Source organism: Crocuta crocuta, unplaced genomic scaffold (assembly GCF_008692635.1).
Source record: "Crocuta crocuta isolate KB4526 unplaced genomic scaffold, BGI_CrCroc_1.0 scaffold50, whole genome shotgun sequence".
Taxonomy (NCBI): domain Eukaryota; kingdom Metazoa; phylum Chordata; class Mammalia; order Carnivora; family Hyaenidae; genus Crocuta; species Crocuta crocuta.
In genome coordinates this window covers 8,334,163-8,354,225 of record NW_027527428.1, presented here as the reverse complement: position 1 = coordinate 8,354,225, position 20,063 = coordinate 8,334,163, and the positions used below count along the sequence as shown (strand labels likewise).

At 44.4% G+C, this 20,063-nt stretch overlaps 1 protein-coding gene across 4 annotated transcripts in view; it reads left to right on the top strand.

Annotated features, from left to right (window-relative positions):
- QTGAL (queuosine-tRNA galactosyltransferase) overlaps positions 1-20,063 on the top strand; it is an 88,819-nt gene that overhangs the window by 21,534 nt on the left and 47,222 nt on the right. For 3 of the 4 annotated variants that reach the window (XM_077755937.1, XM_077755930.1, XM_077755947.1), the window contains one exon: positions 15,493-15,558. The exons of the other annotated variant lie outside the window; for it this stretch is intronic. In XM_077755937.1, the coding sequence (XP_077612063.1) occupies positions 15,493-15,558 (66 nt within the window). The remainder of the gene's footprint in view (positions 1-15,492; positions 15,559-20,063) is intronic. 4 annotated transcript variants of the gene reach the window in all.

Sequence of the window (20,063 nt, the reverse complement as noted above, 5' to 3'; positions counted from 1 at the left end):
TATTTAGGCCTTCTCACATTTCTCAGAAATGTTTTGTAGTTTTCAGGATACAGGTCTTGCATAATCTTAAAAAAATACATCACTAAGTATTTTATGGAGTTTGGTACTATAAAAAATTAGTATGAAAAGTTAATCTGCCAGTTTTATTGCTGTAAATGTGCTAAGTTACCTTATTAGTTATAGTTGGGTTTTTGTTTGTTTTTTAATTAAGAATTCACTGTGAAGTGATGAATAGACTTTTACGTGTTTCTGTCTGACTGTGAGCCTTTATCCTCCGTTCTTGACTCACTGCACCGGCTAGGACTCTGGGGCAGAGACACACAGCAGGGGTTCTGCTCACAACCCTGTGTTTGTGTCGTCACTTACACTGTGAAGAAAAACATGCATAAAGAAGAGCACCAGACATAAATGTATAGCTCAGCGAATTATCATACAGCAGCTTTTGTGTAGCCACGCTAGAAGCCCCTTTGGGCTCCTTCCTGCTTACCTTCCTTATTCCCCCCAAAGTTAAATATGCTCCTATTTTCTTACATGATAGTCCTGCCTGTTTCTGAACTTTTCTAAGTGGCATCATATACAGCTTTTTGTATCCAGTATATCTCACTCTGTAGCTCGCCTTTTCACTCTCTGAAAGCTATCTAATGATGAATAGAGTTCTTAATTTTAAGGTAGGTCAAGTTAGTAATTTTTTTCTTTATAGTCAGTCCTTCCTACCTTCTTCTTGAGATATTTTTTCCTACTTTTAGGTGCTGAGGTTATTCTCTTAGTTCCAGGTGCTTTATTTCATTTTTTACCTTTTATATTTTGATCTGAACTCCACTTGGAATTGCTCTTGTTCATTTTTATTGAAGTCTAACATATACATAGTCCCGGGCACAGGTTGTGAGTATGAAGTTCATTGAGTTATGGGAACCGAGCTGTCCCATGCAGTCACCTGCGGGTGCAGGACTGGCGCGTTGCCAGGCTCCACACGCCCCCCATTCCTTGTCAGAAGTCCCATTCCCTTCTTGTCACCCACAGTTAGTTTTGTCTTATTTTGATCTTTATGTAATTCCTTATATATTCTCTTGTGTCTGGTTTGTCTTACCTAACGTTACATTTTGGAGATTAATGCTGGTTTTTATGTAGCAGCACTTCACTAACTTTCATTGCTGTGTCAAAGTGCAGTGTATGGAGAGGCCACTTCCATCCTTCTGCTGGTTCGACATTTGGGTGTTTGAGTGATTTCACCAGAAAATGCTTATACATCTCTTTTGGCACACATGTCACTGTACATCTACTCGTCACACGTGTGGAGAGGGACTGGCATGCTCGCAGTGCTGTGCTCACGTGCAGCAGGCACTTGTCCGGTGGCACGAGGGTGTGCGGGCTGGCCTTTCTCCTCCCAGCCCTTCCTATGACTTGTCGTCTTCACTTCAGTCATCTGGTCGTCACATAGTGGTACATGTCTGTGGTTTTAAATTCATTTCCCTGATGTCTGACAAGGTTGCAGGTGGATATTGGATATTTTCTTTGTGTACTGCCTGCTCATGTCTCTTGCCCATTTTTAATGATGCTGCCTCTTTTTTCTTCAATAGGGAATTATTCAGATAAGTTGGTTACAAGTCCTTTGTTGAATGTATGAATTACAAATAGCTCCTCCCACACTGTGTGGCTTTATCTTTTAGTCTTTTAATAAAGTTGTAGATGAATAGAAATTCCCAATTTACTGCAGTCCAGTTTATCAATCTTTTCCTTATTGTTTAGTGCTTTTTTCCCTAACTGTGAAATTTTTGTTTACCTCACTCACAAATATATTTTTCTATATCATTCTCTAAAAGCTTTATATTTTTTACTTTTCCCATTCAGATCCACAGTTGATCTAGAAATCACTTCTATTTGCATGTGGGTAGAGGTCCTGAATGACTCCTTTTCATAGGGATTTCCAGTGGCTGTAGCATTGTTCATTGAAAGGAAGGTCCTTGCTCAACAGCTTTCCAGTGTGGGTATGTGGGGGGCCTGTTTATGGCCTCTGTGTTCTGTCCAGTCAGGCTATTGGTCTGTCCTTCATTTGCCACATTGCAGCTTTAGAGAACAAACACAGTGTAGTTTGATTCTGTAAGCCCTCTTGTTCATCTACTTCAATACTTTTAGCTATTTTTATTCTAAATCATTTTGCATTTTTATAAATGTCAGAGTCTTTTATTAATTTTCACAGAATCTCTAGTGAGGATTTTGATTGGAATTATGTTGACTCCATAAATCGGTTATGGGAGGACGAACTCTTTACGGTGTTTAGATTTCCTAACGGTGAACATATGTCCATTCTTTTACTTAGCCATGCATGGCTTTAATCCTTCGTTAAATTAATTGCTTGGTATTTGGTTTCTAAGAAAACATTTTTTAATCAGCTTACAGAGCTATAATTTACATAAAATCTCCCCATTTAGAGTATACAGTTCAGTGGATTTTGGTATGTTCACAGTGTTGTGTGGTCATCACCGTGGTCTAATTTGGGGACATTGCCATCACCATGGGACAAACGCCCCCATTAGCTCCTAGTCACCACCCCTGGCTCCCAGTCAGGCACTGCTGGCTGCTTTTCTATCTCTGTGTCTTGCCCGTTATGGACAGTTCCTACAAGTAGAATGAATACAGTTTGGTCTCTGTGACTGGCTTCCTGTGCTTTTCCATCACATTGCAACCAGAGTCAGAGCTTCATTTCTTCCTGTTGTAGCGTCACGTTCCACTACATGCATGGACCACATTTACCATCTCATGAGCATTTGGGTCCACCTTTTGGCTATCATGCATAATGCGGTCATGAGCATTCCTGTACAAGTTCCTGTGCAGACAGATGTGTTCAGTTCTCGTGGGTATAGACCCAGGAGTGGCATTGCTGTGTTACTCTGTGTTTAACATTTTGAGAAATTGCCAGACTGTTTTCTAGAGATGTTGTATCACCTTACATTCTCACCAACAATATAGGAGAATAATTTGATGTTTTTTGATATTGTAAGTGGCATCGTTTAGAGCATTTTGTGGATATAGAGAAATTAATTTAATTTTTATATACATAGAAAGTAATTTAATTTTTCTTATCAATCTTATATTCTGAAACCTCATTAAATTTACTTTTAATTCCAATATTTCTCTGTTGATTACTTTGGGTTGTTTATGTATAAAATCATTTTTCCTCTTTCTAAGCCTTGTGCAACTTCCTGCCTGCCTGCCTACCTGCCTGCCTGCCTGCCTGCCTGCCTACCTGCCTACCTGCCTGCCTACCTGCCTTCCTTCCTACTTTTTCCCTTCCTTCCTCCCTTCCTTCCTTCCTTCCTTCCTAAGACAGAGTGCTAACAGGGGAGAGGGGCAGAGGGAGAAAGAGAGAATCCCAAGTAGCTTCCACACTCATTGCAGAGCCTGATGCAGGACTTAGTCCCAACCCTAGGATCATGACCTGAGCCAAAATCAAGAGTCACTCAACCAACTGAGCCACTCAGGTGCCCCTCTAAACTTTGTGCCTTTTGTTTGTTTTTCTTAACTTGAGTCTCTAGTAAATTGTTTTATTTNACGCTTAACCGACTAAGCCACCCAGGCGCCCCTGTTTTATTTATTTTTAATTTACATCCAAGTTAGTTACCATATAGTGCAACAATGATTTCAGGAATAGATTGCAGTGATTCATCCCCTGTGTGTAACACTCAGTGCTCATCCCAACAAGTGTCTTCCTTATTGCCCCTCACCCATTTAGTCCCTCCCCCCTCCTACAACCCCTCCAGCAACCTTCTGTTTGTTCTCTATATTTAAAAGTCCCTTATNTAAATAAATAAATAAAAGTCCCTTATGTTTTGTCCTCATCCCTGTTTTTATATTCTTTTTGCCTCCCTTCCCTTATGTTCGTCTGTTTTGTATCTTAAATTCCTCATGAGTGAAGTCGTATTTTTGTCTCTCTCTCATTGACTTATTTCACTTAGCATAATACCCTCTAGTTCCACCCACGTAGTTGCAAATGGCAAGATTTCATTGTTTTTGATTGCTGAGTAATACTCCATGGTGTGTGTGTGGGTGTGGGTGTACACACACACACACACCCCCCACATCTTTTTATCCATTCATCTGTCAATGGACATTTGGGCTCTTTCCATACTTTGGCTATTGTTGATAGTGCTGCTATGTGCCCTTTCAAAACAGCACACCTGTATTCCTTAGATAAATACCTAGTAGTGTAATTGCCTGGTTGTAGGGTAGTTCTATTTGTAATTTTTTGAGGAACCTGATCAGTTTGTAATCCTACCAGCAGTGCAAAAGGGATCCTCCTTCTCCACATCCTTGTCCATATCTGTTGTTGCCTGAGTTGTTAATTTTAGCCATTCTGACTGGTCTGAGGCGGTATCTCATTGTAGTTTTAATATATATTTCCCTGATGATGAGTAATGTTTTCATGTATCTGTTAGCCATCTGGATGTCTTTTTTGGAGAAGTGTCTATTCCTGTATTTTTACCATTTCTTCACTGGAATATTTGCTTTTTGGGTGTTGAGTTTGATAAGTTCTTTATAGATTTTGGATACTAACCCTTTGTCTGATATGTCATCTGCAGATATCTTCTCCCATTCCATCAGTTGCCTTTTAGTTTTGCTGATTGTTTCCTTCTCTGTGCAGAACCTTTTTATTTTGCTGAGGTCCCAGTAGCACATTTTTGCTCTTGTTTCCTTTGCCTCTGGAGACATGTTGAGTAAGAAACTGCTGTGGCTGAGGTCAAAGAGGTTTTTGCCTGCTTTCTCCTCTAGGATTTTGATGGCTTCCTGTCTGACGTTTAGGTCTTTCATCCATTTTGAGTTTCTTTTTGTGTCTGGTGTAAGAAAGAGGTCCAGTTCACTTTTCTGCATCTCACTGTCCTGTTTTCCCAGTACCATTTGCTGAAGAGACCATCTTTATTCTATTGGATATTCTTTCCTGCTTTGTCAAAGATTAGTTGGCTGTATGTTTGTGGGTCCATTTCTGGTCTATTCTGTTCCATTGATTAAAGTGTCTGTCTTTGTGCCAGTACCATACTGTCTTGATGATGACAGCTCTGTAATACATCTTGAAGCCCGGGATTGTGATGCCTCCAGCTTTGGTTTTCTTTTTCAGGATTGTTTTGGCTATTAGGGGTCTTTTATGGTTCCATACAAACTTAAGGATTGTTTGTTTAACTCTGTGAAAAATACTGCTGTTATTTTGATAGGGATTGCACTGAATATGTAGTTTGCTTTAGGGAGGATTGACGTTTTAACAATATCTGTTCTTCCAATCCAGGAGCATGGAAGATTTTTCGTGTGTGTGTGTGTGTGTGTGTGTGTGTGTGTGTGTCTTCTTCGATTTCTTTCATAAACTTTCTATAGTTTTCAGCGTATAGATTTTTCACCTCTTCTGTTAGGTTTTTTTCCTGGGTATTTTATGGTTTTTGGTGCAATTGTAAATGTAATGGATTCCTTGATTTCTCTTTCTGCTGCTAAATTATCGGTGTAAAGGAATGCAACTGATTTTTGTACGTTGATTTTATATCCTGCAACTTTACTGAATTCATGGATCTGTTCCAGCAATTTTTTGGTAGAATCTTTTGGGTTTTCTGTATAGAGTATCATGTCATATGCAAGGAGTTTGACTTCTTCCTTGCCAATTTGGATGCTTTTTATTCCTTTGTGTTGTCTGACTGCGGAGGCTAGGACTTCCAATACTGTGTTGAATAACAGTGGTGAGAGTGGACATCCCTGTCATGTTCCTGACCTTAGGGGAAAGCTTTCCGTTTTCCCCATTGAGGATGATACTAGCAGTAGGTCTTTCATATATGGCTTTTATGATCTTGAGAGGTGATCCTTCTATCCCTACTTTTTTGAGGGTTTTTATTAAGAAAGGATCCTGTATTTTGTCAGATCCTTTATCTGCATCTATTGAGAAGGTCATGTGGTTCTTATCCTTTCTTTTATTGATGTGATGTATCACATCGATTGTTTTGCAGATAATAAACCAGGCTTGCATCCCAGATATAACTCACTTGGTTGTGGTAAATAATTCTTTTAATGTATTGTTGGATCCGGTTGGCTAATATCTTGTTGAGGATTTTTGCATCCATGTTCACCAGGGAAATTGGTCTGTAGTTCTCCTTTTTAGTGGAGTCTTTGTCTGGTTTTGGAATCAAGGTAATGCTGGCTTCATAGAATGAGTTTGGAAGTTTTCCTTCCATTTCTATTTTTTGGAACAGCTTCCAAAGAATAGGTTTTAACTCTTCTTTAAATGTTTGGTAGAATTCCTCTGGTAAGCCATCTGGCCCTGGACTCTTTGTTTATTAGGAGATTTTTTATTACTAATTCGATTTATTTACTGGTTATGGGTCTATTCAACTTTTCTATTTCTTCTTGTTTCAGTTTTGGTAGTTTATATTTTTTTTAGGAATTTGTCCATTTTTTCCATATTGCCCATTTTATTGGCGAATAGTTGCTCATAATATTTTATTATTGTTTGAATTTCTGCTGTGTTGGTTGTGATCTCTCCTCTTTCATTCTTGATTTTATTTATTTAGAGTCCTTTCCTTTATCTTTTGATAAAACTGGCTAGGAGTTTATCAGTATTGTTAATTCTTTAATGTTTTTTATTTATTTCTGAGAGAGACGGAGAGAGAGAGCGTGAGCAGCGGAAGGCAGAGAGGAAGGGAGACACAGAATCCGAAGCAGGCTCCAGGTTCTGAGCTGTCAGCACAGAGCCCGACGCGGGGCTCGAATCCATGAACTGCGAGATCATGACCCGAGTCGAAGTCGGAAGCTTAACTGACTGAGCCACCCAGGCACCCCTAATTTTGTTAATTCTTTCCAAGAACCAGCTCCTGGTTTCATTGATCTGTTCTATTGTTTTTTTGTTTGTTTGTTTCAATAGCATTGATTGCTGCTCTAATCTTTATTATTTCCTGTCTTCTGCTGGTTTGGGGTTTTATTTGCTATTCTTTTTCCAGTTCTTTAAGGTGTAAATTTAGGTTGTGTATATGAGACCTTTTTTCCTTCTTTGGGAAGGCCTGGGTTGCTATATACTTCCCTCTTATGACCGCCTTTGCTCCGTCCCAGAGGTTTTGGGTTGTGGTGTTATTTTCATTGGCTTCCATGTAGTTTTTAATTTCCTCTTTAACTTCTTGGTTAGCCCATTCATTCTTTAGTAGGATGTTCTTTAGTCTGCAAGTATTTGTTATCTTTCCACATTTTTTCTTGTGGTTGATTTCTAGTTTCATAGCATTGTGGTCTGAAAATATGCACAGTATGATCTTGATACTTTTTGACTTATTGAGGGATAATTTATGTCCCAGTATGTGATCTGTTCTGGAGAATGTTCCATGTGTACTTGAGAAGAATGTGTATTCTGCTGCTTTAGGATGAAATGTTCTGTATGTATCTGTTAAGTCCATTTGGTCCAGTGTGTCATCCAAAGCCATTGTTTCCTTGTTGATTTTCTGTTTAGATAATCTGTCCATTGCTATAAGTGGGGTGTTAAAGTCGCCTACTATTATGGTATTATTATCAATAAGTTTCTTTATGTTTGTGATTAATTGATTTATATATTTGGGTGCTTTCACAATTGGAGCATAAATGTTTACAGTTGTTAGTCTAGTAAACTGTTAACTAGAAGTCATGACAGTGACGTTTTCGTCTCCTTTCCCATCTCAGAGTGCACTGAACTTTTTCACTGTTAAGTATGTTGTTTGCTGTAGGGTATTGTCATACCTGTCTTTCGTAAAGTTAGGGAAGTTCTCTTCCAAAGCTGAAGAAGAGCAGATGCCCCAGGCAGAGGAAGGTCTCCCGCCACTGTACCTCCAGTTGGACTGCATCCCCCAACAGCCCCTTGGGGCCTCAGGGCCTGCCCCGTGGGCGTTTCCTTCAAGTCTGTTCACTTTCTGCTTATATCTGCACACAAATGTGAAATTTTGATGAAGCCCGTGGATCAGAGTTTTCTTTCTATCACTTGGGTTTTGTTGTCAGGTGTAGGGATTCTTTGCTTAACTCAGAGTCACCAAGATGTTTCTGAGTTTCTGGTTTTAGCTCTCACATGTAGGTCTGTGGTCTACATTGAATTCCTTTTGTGTGTGGTGAGGGTCAACGCTCATTTTTCCCTTCCCGTCCCGGGATCCCAGCCTCTGCCTTGCCTGGGCCATTCTCCTGCTTGCGGCTCTGTTTGTGGGTCTGCATACCTCCCCGGGCCGGGCAGTAGCTCTGTGGCTGTGAGTTTTGAGTCAGAAAGCCTAAGTTCTCCGTCGTGTTTCTTCTTTCGTCAACACTGCCATCACCATTCTGGGTCTTTATTTCTCCATGGGAATTTCAGGTTCAGCTCGCCAATTTCCATAAAGACGCAGGTTGAGATTTTGACTTGTAGTGAATCCATAGGTCAGTTTGGGGAGAGCTGGTTTGTAATATTAAGTCTTCTGATCCACTAATGTGTGAGGTCTCTCTGTTCATTTATGTCTTTCACTTGTTTCAGCAATGTTTCCTAATTTCCACTGTACAAGTCTTGGCACTTCTTTTGTTAAATGTATGTCTAATGGTTTCATTCTTTTATGTGATTATGAGTGCATGACTTTATTTTATTTCAGATTACTTGATGCTAGTGTATAGAAATACAATCGGATGTTTTGAACTATAAATTGTATTTATTTTTTTATCATTTTATTTTATTTCATCACAGCAGGTGCACCCCTTAATTCCCAACACCTACTTCACCACCTCCCCTCCCCTCTGGTGACCATTAGTGTGTTCTCTATAGTGAAGAGTCTGTTTCTTGATTTCTCTCTCTGTCTCTCTCTCTCTTTGTTTTTTGGTTTTTGGTTTTTGGTGTTTTGTTTTTTACCTTTTCTCATTTGTTTCTCTCATTTGTTTCTTAAATTCCACATATGAGTGAAACCATATGGTATTTGTCTTTCTCTGACTGCTTATTTCGCTTGGCATAATAACACTCTATCTCCACCCATGTCCTTGCAAATTGAAAGATTTCAATCCTTTTTACAGCAGAGTAATATTCTGTCATATATATGTATGTCTCACACCTTTATCCATTCATCAGATAATGGACACTTGGGCTATTTCTGTAATTTGGCTATTGTAAATGCTGATATAAACATCAGGATGCATCTGTCCTTTGAATTAGTGTTTTTGCATCCTTTGGGTAAATTTCCAGTAGTGCAATTGCTGGGTCATAGGGTAGTTCTATTTTTAACATTTTGAGGAATCTCCACACTGTTTTCCTCAGTCGCTGTACCAATCTGCATTCCTACCAACAGTGTAAGAGGGTTCCTCTTTCTCCACATTCTCACCAACACCTGTTGTTTCTTGTGTTGTCAATTTTAGCCATTCTGACAGGTGTTAAGTGGTATCTCAGTGTGATTTTGATTTATATTTCCCTGATGATGAGTGGTGTTGAGCATCTTTTCATGTGTCTGTTTGCCGTCTAGATGTCTTCTTTGGAAGAGTCTATTCAGTCTTCTGCCCATTTTTAATTATTTTGGATGCTGAGTTTGATAAGTTCTTTACAGATTTTGGATACTAACCCTTTATCAGATGCGTCATTTGCAGTTATCTTCTCCCATTCCATTGGCTGTCTTCTCCACCCCCCACCCCCGCCCCCTAGTAAACCTTCTCCACTGTGGCCTCTTCTCTCTTTGGGTATATCAGTCTTCAGGTTGATTTCTGGGATATTTGGGGTGATTTGGGGCTAGTTGTGTTTATGGGAGGAGGCGCACCCAGGGTTCTTCTAGTCTGCTGCCATCCCTGTTCCGAGTCAGTTGCCTTTTAGTTTTGTGGATTAAAGGCCTAAATATGAGACCTGAAACCATAAAAATCCTAGAGGAGAAAACAGGCAGCAACCTCTTTGACCTCGGCTGTAGCAACATTTTCCTAGGTGTGTCTCCTGAAGCAAGGGAAACAAAAGCAAAAATAAACTCTTGAGATTTCATCGAAATAAGTTTCTGCACAGTGAAGGAAGTCGTCAACAGAAATAGTTTTTTGTGTTTTGATCCCGTATTCTGTGACCTTGCTGAACTTGNTGTGTGTGTGTGTGTGTGTGTGTGTGTGTGTGTATGTGTGTAGATTCCTTAGGATTCTCTGCATACAAACTCATGCTTTCTGCAAACTGAGACAGGTTCACCTCTTCCCTTCCAGCCTGGATGCCTTTTACTTTCCTTTATTGCCCAATCCCACTGACCAGAAGCTCCGTGAAGTGCTCTGAGCACAAAGGCAGACATTTTCCCTCACTCCCAGTCTCAGGAGAAGCCTTTTATTGCTCACCTTTCAGATGCTAACTGTAGCGATTTTTATCCTGAATGTTCACTAGATTTTGTGAAATCCTTTTTCTGCATTTATTGAGGTCATCTTATAGCAATTGTTCTTTTTTTGACAATATAATGTCTGACATTAATTGACTTTCAGATGGTAAAGCAACCTTGCATTTCCAGGGAAATCCCACTTGGTCTGGAGTAAACCTTTGTACGTGTTGCTGATTTGGTTTGCCAATATTTTGTCAAACATTCCTTCATCCATGCTCATGCGTCATATTGCTCTAACATGGGTACTGGGAAGTACTAGCCACTTGGAGTGAATAGGACGTATCCCTGCCTCTACCACTTCTGGAGGGTTTGTGGTGAAGGTGACATACCATTTCTTCTGTTTCTTCTTCTTTTTTTTTTTTTAAGAATCTATTTTTAAGGAACCTCTATACCCAACGTGGAACTTGAACTCACAATCCCGAGATCAAGAGTCATGTGCTTTACCAAGTGAGCCAGCCTAGCATCCCTGTTTCTCCTTTAAGTGTTTGGTAGAATTCACTACTCATGCCATCTCAACTTGGACTTTTTTGTGGGGAGAGATTTTTTTTTTAATAGGCAGCACTTCGAAATTTTATTTTGCTGACAAACACATTGCAACTGTGTTGGTTTTTTTTAAAAAAGTTTTTTTGTCATGAGAGATTTTTAATTACTAGGCTTCAATACTTTTTTTTACTTTTTATAGATCTCTTCAGAGTTTATATTTCTTCTTCAGTCAATTTCAGAAACCCACATCTTCCTGGGAATTATCTGTTTTGTCTAATTGATTTGTCTAAAGAGTTGATTTGGACTCTCATACTGTTGTCTTAACTTCTCTGAGGCCAGCCTTGCTGTCTTCCTTTTCATTCTTGAATTTAGTTACTTTTCCTTGGTCTGTCTCGTTTAGGATTCAGCAGATGACAGCTCATGGAACAAACCCACTGGCAGCCTGTTTTTTATGGTCTCTGAGCTAAAAATGGTCTTTTTATTTTTAAAATGTTGTAAAAACAAAATAACAGACAAACAACAACAACAAAGAAGAATATTGGCAGAAACCACATATGGCCACAAAGACTAAAACATTTACTCCGTCGCCCTTTATAGAAAAAGTTTATTGGTCTCCAGTCTAGCTAAAAGTTTGTTAAATTTGATGTTTTCAAAGAACCAATCATTGTTTGATTTTGCTGCTTTTCTTTTCTCTGGTTTTTTTTTTTTTCTGTTTCTGCTGTGATCTTCATTATTTTCTTCTTGCTTTTGGTTTAATTTGCTCTTTTTTACTGTTGTTTCTTTTTTTTAANAGCCCGACGCGGGGCTCGAACCCACGAACCCCGAGATCATGACCCGAGCGAAAGTCGGACGCCCAACCGACTAAGCCACCCAGGCGCCCCAATTTTACTGTTGTTTCTTAAGAAATCAGTCTTCGTTGGTACAGGTGTGGCTTTTGCTGTATTGCTATGTCATTTTTCATTTCATTCAGCTCAGAATATTTTAAAATTGTGATTTCTTATGCAGCTGCTAGCTGTTTAGAAGTGCGTTGTTGGGACGCCTGGTTGGTTGAGTGTCCGACTTCAGCTCAGGTCATGATCTCATGGTTTGTGGGTTCGAGCCCCGCGTCGGGCTCTATGCTGACAGCTCAGAGCCTGGAGCCTGTTTCAGATTCTGTGTCTCCCTCTCTCTCTCTGCCCCTCCTCCGCTTGTTCTCTATCTCTGTCTCTCAAAATAAAATAAAGACATAAATTAAAACAAGTAAAGAAGTGTGTTGTTCATTCCTGCGTATTGGTGATAGATTTCCCAAGTACCCTCCTGTTTTCGGTTTCTGACTTGATTTCACTGTGGTCAGAGAACAGGTCTTATATGATCTTAGTGCTTTAACATTTGTGGCCCCTGCTACGTGGACGAGCCTGCGCTGGTGGGCTGAGCTCTGCAGGCGGCCTCACCTGCCCAGCTGTCCCGGACGTCCGGTGCTCACCGCGCGTCCCGATCTCCAGCTCTTGCTCTTCTGTCCCTTTCTTCCTTCAGGGTCCTGGTGACCCTGTCCGTTTTGTTTCTTCCTCCTCTGTGGCCAGCAGGGAAGTGCATTTACAACCTTCACTTCCTTCTGATGGTGGCCCTCTGTCCACAGGCGGCCTCTTCTCGTCTCCAGTGGCGTCCTGTTGCCAAAGGCCTGTCTGTCTCCGCTGGCTCCAGTTTGCTTGGGGTCTTCTGTCCTCCCACGTTTGATTGTTCTGTGTCTGAACCTGATGTCTGTCTCTTGCAAATAGCGTGTGGGTGGATCTTACTTTGTTTCTGTGAGTGTTTTTAAATCCAATCTGACAGTCTTTAGTTTTGGTTAAACGATTGAGTGTATTCACATTTGCTGTTGTTTATTTGGCTGTGTGTGCCTGTGCGTTCCCTGTTCACTTTCTGCCTCGCGTTTCTTCTCTTCCTCTATTCTTCCCTTGCTGCTTCCACCTGTTTTATCAAACAGATATTTTCCAGTGTACTGCTTAATAATATTGATTTTGAACTCTTTTGAGTTATTTTCTTAAATGTTTGCTTTCCGGGAGCCTTACTGCATGTTGCTTTCTCTGCCTGGTGACCCTCGTGTGCTGGCCGCTGGGTTTGGATTTGAGCACCTGTGCCATCTGGGGCCTTGCCTCGCGTAAGAGTCCTCCCTCAGAGGCTCCCCTCACTTCAGCCAGGTGCCTGGGGCCATGTGGCCATTGTCCCTTGAGCTCCTGTCACCTTGGGGAGGCAGCAGCTGTGGCCTGAGCTGGAAGTGCTGTGGGTGAGCCGCACCCAACTCCCTCCCTGACACTGAGCAGCCCTGGGCTCTGATTTCCCTCCTCTCAGACTTTCTTGGCTCATTGAGGCCTCCAGGGCAGAAGTGGCTGGTGCTTTCCTGTTCACAGCCGCTCCTGGATTCAGACCCGGTATCTGCCAGTGCTTCTCATTAACTCTCTATTGCTGTTAAGACTCTTAAGATAGCTGAACAGGGGCGCCTGGGTGGCTCAGTCGGTTAAGCGTCTGACTTCGGCTCAGGTCATGATCTCATGGTTCATGGGTTCGAGCCCCACGTCGGGCTCTGTGCTGACAGCTAGCTCAGAGCCTGGAGCTTGCTTCAGATTCTGTATCTCCCTCTCTCTCTGACCCTCCCCTGCTCACGCTGTCTCTCACTGAAATAAATAAAACATTAAAAAGATTTAAAAAAAATAGCTGAACAGAGCAGGACTGTTTGTGTGCTGAAGGCTAGTGTGTCACTTCTGCAGGTGGAATTTGGGGCCTCTTGACCGGGGTCAGGACCCTACCCTGGCACACACAAGCTAAGTAGTAGACCGTGGGCCAGAATCTTTTCTAGAAGTCGGAATTTTCGGCAGAAACACACAGGTAGCTAACATAAGATAATTCCTTCGACCCTGTACTTTCCAAGCAGGGTTTCAACCTGTTAGTTGGTCTGCTCTGTCTCTTCCCCTTTTTCACAGTGCCTCCTGAGGGTTGAGGTGTGAACAGGTTACTTCTTTGAGTCTGAAAGCCAAGCATAAAGACACTTACCCCCCCCCACACACACACACTGACCTTGCTTTATGCCATAGAGGGAGATCTTCTCGTGGCTGGTGGTAACTTTGACCTGCAGGCAGCGCGTCCTACACCCCTGTCCATCCGGCTTCTGTCCGCCTCTAGCTCTTGCCTGACCAAGGCCCTAGCCGTCCCCAGGAGCCTCTGTCTCCCAGGGCCATTCTCACTCAGAAGCTACTTAATTTGAAGCTCCAGGTTTCTTTGAACCACATGAGCTATTCTTTGACTAGATGAGCTTGTTTCTACCTAAAATTTTTGTGGGCAGAAAGGAAATGGCATTTCATTCTCAATTGATGTTATTTTTATAAAACATCAACATCCTTTGCCCCAGGCTGTCAAGAACGTTGTTCCTTAACTGGGTATCATTGTGGAACTGCAGCCAGTCTGGGGACCTTGCATACTCCCAGGCAGAAACACATGTGGGGGTTTCGGAGCCCCCCTCCTGTGCCCTGAAGAGTCAGGACTGTGTATCCACCCCTTGGACTCCTCGCCTTTGCATTTCAAAAACCAGCTGACTTTAGTTAAAACTAACTCCTAGTGTTTGGCACCGGCTGTGAACCCTGTGGACCTTGACCAGAACAGGGCCCTTTCCAGGATGCGAAAAGTGGTGCAGATCACGGCCACCAGCAGAAACACATCTGGGCTTGTTATTAAAATACCATGTGAAAAAAATAAAATAAAATAAAATAAAATACCATGTGGCTTTTCTTGTGTAATAAAGAACTTTTCATTCATCCCATCAGCGAGTTTTTCTTCTTTCAAAATGGTCTGGGGAGAACAGGGAGCTTCTCTGTGACTTACAGGCCAGTGCGCACTCTGAAATCGTGGGGTACCTGTTGTGCTGCTTGGTTTCAGGTTTGATTCCCTGTTCCTTGCCTTTCTCCTGGAATTTCTCTGCTAATTGTCAGTGGGTGTGTTAGCTGTCTTAAGTATTCTGTGTATTTGCAGGGGTTGACTTTATTCAGATACTCCGGAGGTGATTCTAGTTCAGGAGGTGGTGGAAACTTACTTTAGAACATTCATGAGAGCCAGGAATTTCTGGGCAGTTTTGCTTTTGGTGTATGTTGGTTTCTCAGTTAATCCCATGTTCAAATTTTAACATGTAAGGCATGTAAGTGCTATGAGACCTTGGGTGAAATACATAGCCTTCTCAAGCCTTGTTTTCTCTGGCTACAAAACAGGGATAATTTTAGCTGCCGTGTCTTCAACTATAGAAGATTGTAATTTGAAAAAAAAAAAAAAAAAAAGCATATATGAGCATTTTGTAACTGGTGAAGTAATCAGAAATATAATTCAGTCTTGAATGGACACTCCATTTGTTCTACAAGTATTTGAAGGCCAAGCAAATCCAAGACTGGGCATACAAGATGCCCCTTCCCAGTGGTATGGGGCCTGTGTCTTAGGGATGTGTATCCTCAGATTGCTGGATGAGGCCAAGCGCCCTCTAGAGTGCTTGCACATGACAGTGTGTGAGCCATTGTGGGGACTGCCAGCATCTCCTTGCCAACTAACGGGGTTCCTGGTCCTGTGAGTAGCATCTGAATTGCCTGTTCTTGGCTTTTGCCCATTTTGCTGTAGGCTTTTCTGTCTGTTTGTTTCTTCTTTGTGGGAGTTGCTTTATGTGAGTTTAAACTGTTCTTTGCTTCAGGACGACGTTATGATGCCTCAGAGGGTGAGGCTGCAACTGGAAGCTGCTGCCCAGCACCCGACAAGTGTAAGTCCAGGCATTTGTCCCTAGTGCATGTGCATCCTGTGTCTATCCCCAACATGTGTGAGTCCTGGCATCTGTCCTTAAGTGTGAGTCCTGATGTCTGTCCCCAGTGCATGTGCGTGTCCTCAATGCATGTCCCCGGCATGTGTCCCTGACACTTGTGAGTCCTGGCATCTGTCCTGAGTGTGAATCTTGGTGTCTGTCCCTGAGTGTGTCTTGTGTCTATCCCCAAGTGTGAGTCTTCTGTCCCTGAGTGTGAGTCCTACGTCTATCTGTCTCTGAGTTGTTGTCCACTTTGATGAAAGTGTCTTTGCAGCTGTTTGCATTAAGGCTCTTCTTTAGGCTAGAATTGCCCCATCAGAGCATGGGGGAGGGCACTTGTTGGGATGAGCACTGGGTTATATGGAAACCAACTTGACAATAAACTAAGAAAAAAAAATTTAATTAGAAAAAATAAAATAAAGGATTAAGGAAAAAAAAAAAAAACTGCCCCATCAGAGCATGAGCAGTGGCTCTCAGATCTCTAGACACTCAAGGCTGTTTTCCTGTGCACACAGGGCTCCTTGGTTTGGTTTTGTTTTCATAAGCATTTCCAATGCCATGTGCCCAGGATATAGAAGCACACGCTGAAAGCTATATTGTGTTAGCAGTTTAAAGGATTATTCTTATTACCTAGAAAACGTGAGACTACAGTTCTCAATTTCAGAAGGGCTTCCCAGGTGTCCTCCATGAACCAGCACTGTCTTCCTGGGTACTCACGGGCTGAGGGCCTCATTTCCCGACCGGGAGCCCTGTGTCACCTTCCCATTTGGGCCTGGAGGTGTCACCTTCCCATCTGGGCCTGGAGGGCATCGCAGGCCCAAGGACACTCACCCCTGTGTAGTTCCAGGTCTCGAGCAGCCCGGGTGGCTGATCCCCAAAGCCTGCGTCTAGCTCCAGCATCCACTGCTTAAACATCTGTGCTGAAGTTTTAGTGAAAATGTCTGAATTACTGTGATGATCGCTGATCTTAGAAAGTATCAAATAGAAAGGTCTGCAGGGCTGCTTAAAACAGCTGCCGTGCCAGCTACTCCAGAGGGCGGCCTCCCCTGCCCCCAACTCTGGGTCCTGCTCCCTTCTGCCACGGTGCTGTATCCGCACCCGCACTGAAGCTTCTCCAGCGCCACGTACTCATGACAAGCCCCAGGGACCTGATCTGGGCATCAGGTAGGGCCTGAGCTCGGCATTTCTCACAGGCTCTGGGTGTCGGAGGGCTCGGGCAGTCCCCAGGCCGTGTGTAGGGCCTCAGCAAGCTATCCTCGGCAACCTGTGCAGCGTGAGGAACTCTGAGGGGCTGAAAAGTGCACAAGATAGAATCTCCCAAGAGCTTGAACAACTTTTGTTCATCCAGAGGAATAAATTCCCTTCCAGTGGTCCTTTGTTTTGGAGCTTTGAATTTAGTGTACTGACTTTCTGCTTCTAAGAAATTCAGCACCTTGTGCTTCCTCTCTAGCTGCCCAGCTCCTCACACGACTCTGTGACTCGGGGTCTTTGGCTGCAGGTACCTGGTCTGCCCTGTAAACACGTGTGCACGCTCCCCCCCAGGGCCTCTCTTTCAGCTTGATGTTGAAGATTCTCAGTTCCTGAATTGTAACTGCACTTACATTGCTTAAAACGACACATTTTTAATGTAAACATGTCCTTGAAATATACCTATAAGAAGATTAAAAAAAATGGCCCCTCAGCTGCATCTTGAGAAGCTACTACACTGCCCCTCAGGCTGGAAGCTCCCGGAAGGTGGAACGGGTAAGAGGTTTGGAAGTGCCCAGTTGCACTACTTCACTGAGAAGTGACCTCTCAGCTGGCATAGTGCCATCGGGGTCACTATACGTCCTAGGGTCCTGACGGCAGCGGTGTGATGTCACTGGCTGGTGACGCCTCCAGACAGGCAGGAAGCCAGCACCCACAGCTTCCTCATGACCACTCCCTGCTTGAATGGGACCAGCCATGTCCTCCAGGAAGTCAGCTGGTCACAGGCCTGACTCACGGCTGCAAAACCCCTTCCTGGCAGCACACAGATGATGTTTGAGGAACTTAGGTTTAGGCTCCCAAGTGAGCACAAACTTACTGTGACAGGAGGCTGCTTGCGGCCAGTGCTGCCTACATCCAAGCTAGAGCCCAGAGCGCGAAGGAAGTGGGAGACAGTGTGGCATTTGACGGCGAGAAAGCCAGGGGGTGCGAGGGCACCTTTGTAGGAGCATCAGGGCCTGCGTGCGGCTCCGCAGCACTCACCAGATCCTGACGAGATCGGAGCCAGCCAGGTTTTAGAACCACGGATATGTGCAAATACAGATCTTCGTAGCAGTCAGCTTCCACAGACTCCAGGAGACGCTAAAAGTTTACATAGAATTCTGAATCTCTGATGCTTTCTAGTTGGAAATGAAAAGATGTCAGAAACATGCTCTGACATACAGTGCTGGCAGGTTGTGGCTTCTCCTGGAAGCCCCCAGGGGAGGTTGCCCAGCACTGAGCCCTGGCCCCTCAGCAAGCCTCCTGTGAGGCTGAAGCGGGTGCTCATGCCCGGTGACAGGCAGCTGTCCTGAGCTGCCACAGACGTTTAAAATATGCTCTGCATTAAAACTTCTGAAGAGTTCATCACCAGTGCTGATGGCTTAAGAGAGTGAGATTTGTTTTCCATACTGAAAATGTTTTTGGGTGGTTCTTCATGCATAGGTGCAAATGGACCGCCAAGTCTAGGGATACATAAGGAATTTCAGGGTGTCTGAAGTTGGGGTGCCATGAGGCAGCTCCCGGGATAACATTTACCCACCCACTTACTGGACACTGCCGAGCAGACATCAGCTCTGGGACAGGTGCTGGGTGAGTCAGGGAGCCACTGTCTCTGGCCTGGGCCAGAGGTGGGGTCTCCGGTGCAGAGGGGGAGAGCGGTGGGGTACGTGGTTTCAGGAAGGCAGGAAGAAGGCGAGGCAGCCCCGCAGGAGGAGTGGGGGCACCTTGCAGAGCTGTGTGCCTCCTACAGCTTTTGGATGCAGCACTCCCCCGCTCCCCCGCTGTGGCCTTGGACAGTGGGCCCTTGCAGGCCAGTGGTGGGAGTTCCTACATCCCTGAATTGCTGTGTCTCCAGGGGGCTTGGGAGGATTTGGAGGTGATCTGGCCTCGCTATGTTAGCAGCAAGCTGGTGAACGTCCTTCCTGGTGGACACAGAGTTATGGGAAAGCCAGGCGGAGGAGGGTGGCAGGCACCTCTGTCTTCCTGGTGAAGGGGCTGTGAGTGCCATCGTCCCTCTGTCCTTCTAGCATGCGCACCCTCTGCTCAGTGCACCCTCAGCCCACCCTACAAGAGTGGGCTGCTCTTTCCCCACAGGAGTCTGCAGTAACAGCTCACTGAGTGATCCCACTTCAGAGCAGGGCCAGCTGAGCTCATGTCCTGGGAGCGGCATGAGCACCTGAAGAGTGAGCACGGTCCCTTCAGATGGGACAGGGTGTAGTTTACCTCGACTCGTGGGTTGAGAGGGTGGACCTGCTGTTGGCATCCGTGTGCCTCATCCAAAGCCCATGGTGGGTGCCATCCCTGATTCTGGTTTAGCACTTCTGGAGCAAATGCCCCCTGGATGCCCAGTGGTGGCTGAGAGGGGGGTTTGTTCAGCCTGGCCCCACAGTCCCCCTGCGTCTCACAGTGCGCAGGACTGGCTGGGAGATCCCTGGTCTGCAGTGCAGTTGGGGTGTGAGCACCTAAGCGTGTGCAGCTGGCCCTGGACGATCCCCATGGGGAAGGGCCTGCTGCCGACCAAGGAGAGGCCTTTGTGCTGGTCTGATGCTTACAGCATCAGCAGAAGGCGACGGGGAGGTCAGGTCGCAAGGACCCTCTGGCAGCCCAGCGGGAAGCCGGAGAGCTCAGGGTCTGGAGACTGAGAGGTGGAGGCGGAGGCAGCTCATTCCCACGGTCAGGGGCTTCACAGGGGAAAAAACCCCATAACCGAGCATGCGTTCCTCCACACCTAAGTTTTGTGAGTGTGGCCTGTGTACGCCCCCAGCCATGGTGGATATTCAGTGCTCCTGAGGAACCAGCACACTGTGTTTGTGGCTCCACGGGCTCCCAGCCAGGGCTCTGCGTGTGTGTGAGCCTCACGGGTTTTACTCCTAGTTGTGAATGTTGGCCAGGTAACTGGAAGTTGGGTCTTAAAGTAAAGTTTGGGTTTGTTTGTTTGTTTGTTTAGCAGTCCAGAGGTGTTTTATTTTTTTCACAGTTGTCATCTATGAGTCACAGGAAGTGGGCTCCCTGGCCACCAGCTTCTCTGGTGGAGCAGGCTGGGCCTCCGTGGACCCCGTACCTTCCCTCTTTCCTGACCACCATCCCACACACGCCTCAGGAAGCCAGGTCCGCTCGGGTGATAGTGAAGCACCCGGTGGGCAGGGTGACGGTGGAAACTCTTCTAGCTTTGCCACGGGGTATATGTGGGCATTCCGTTCTCAACAGCCCCCCCCCCCCCCCCACACCACCCCCCTTGG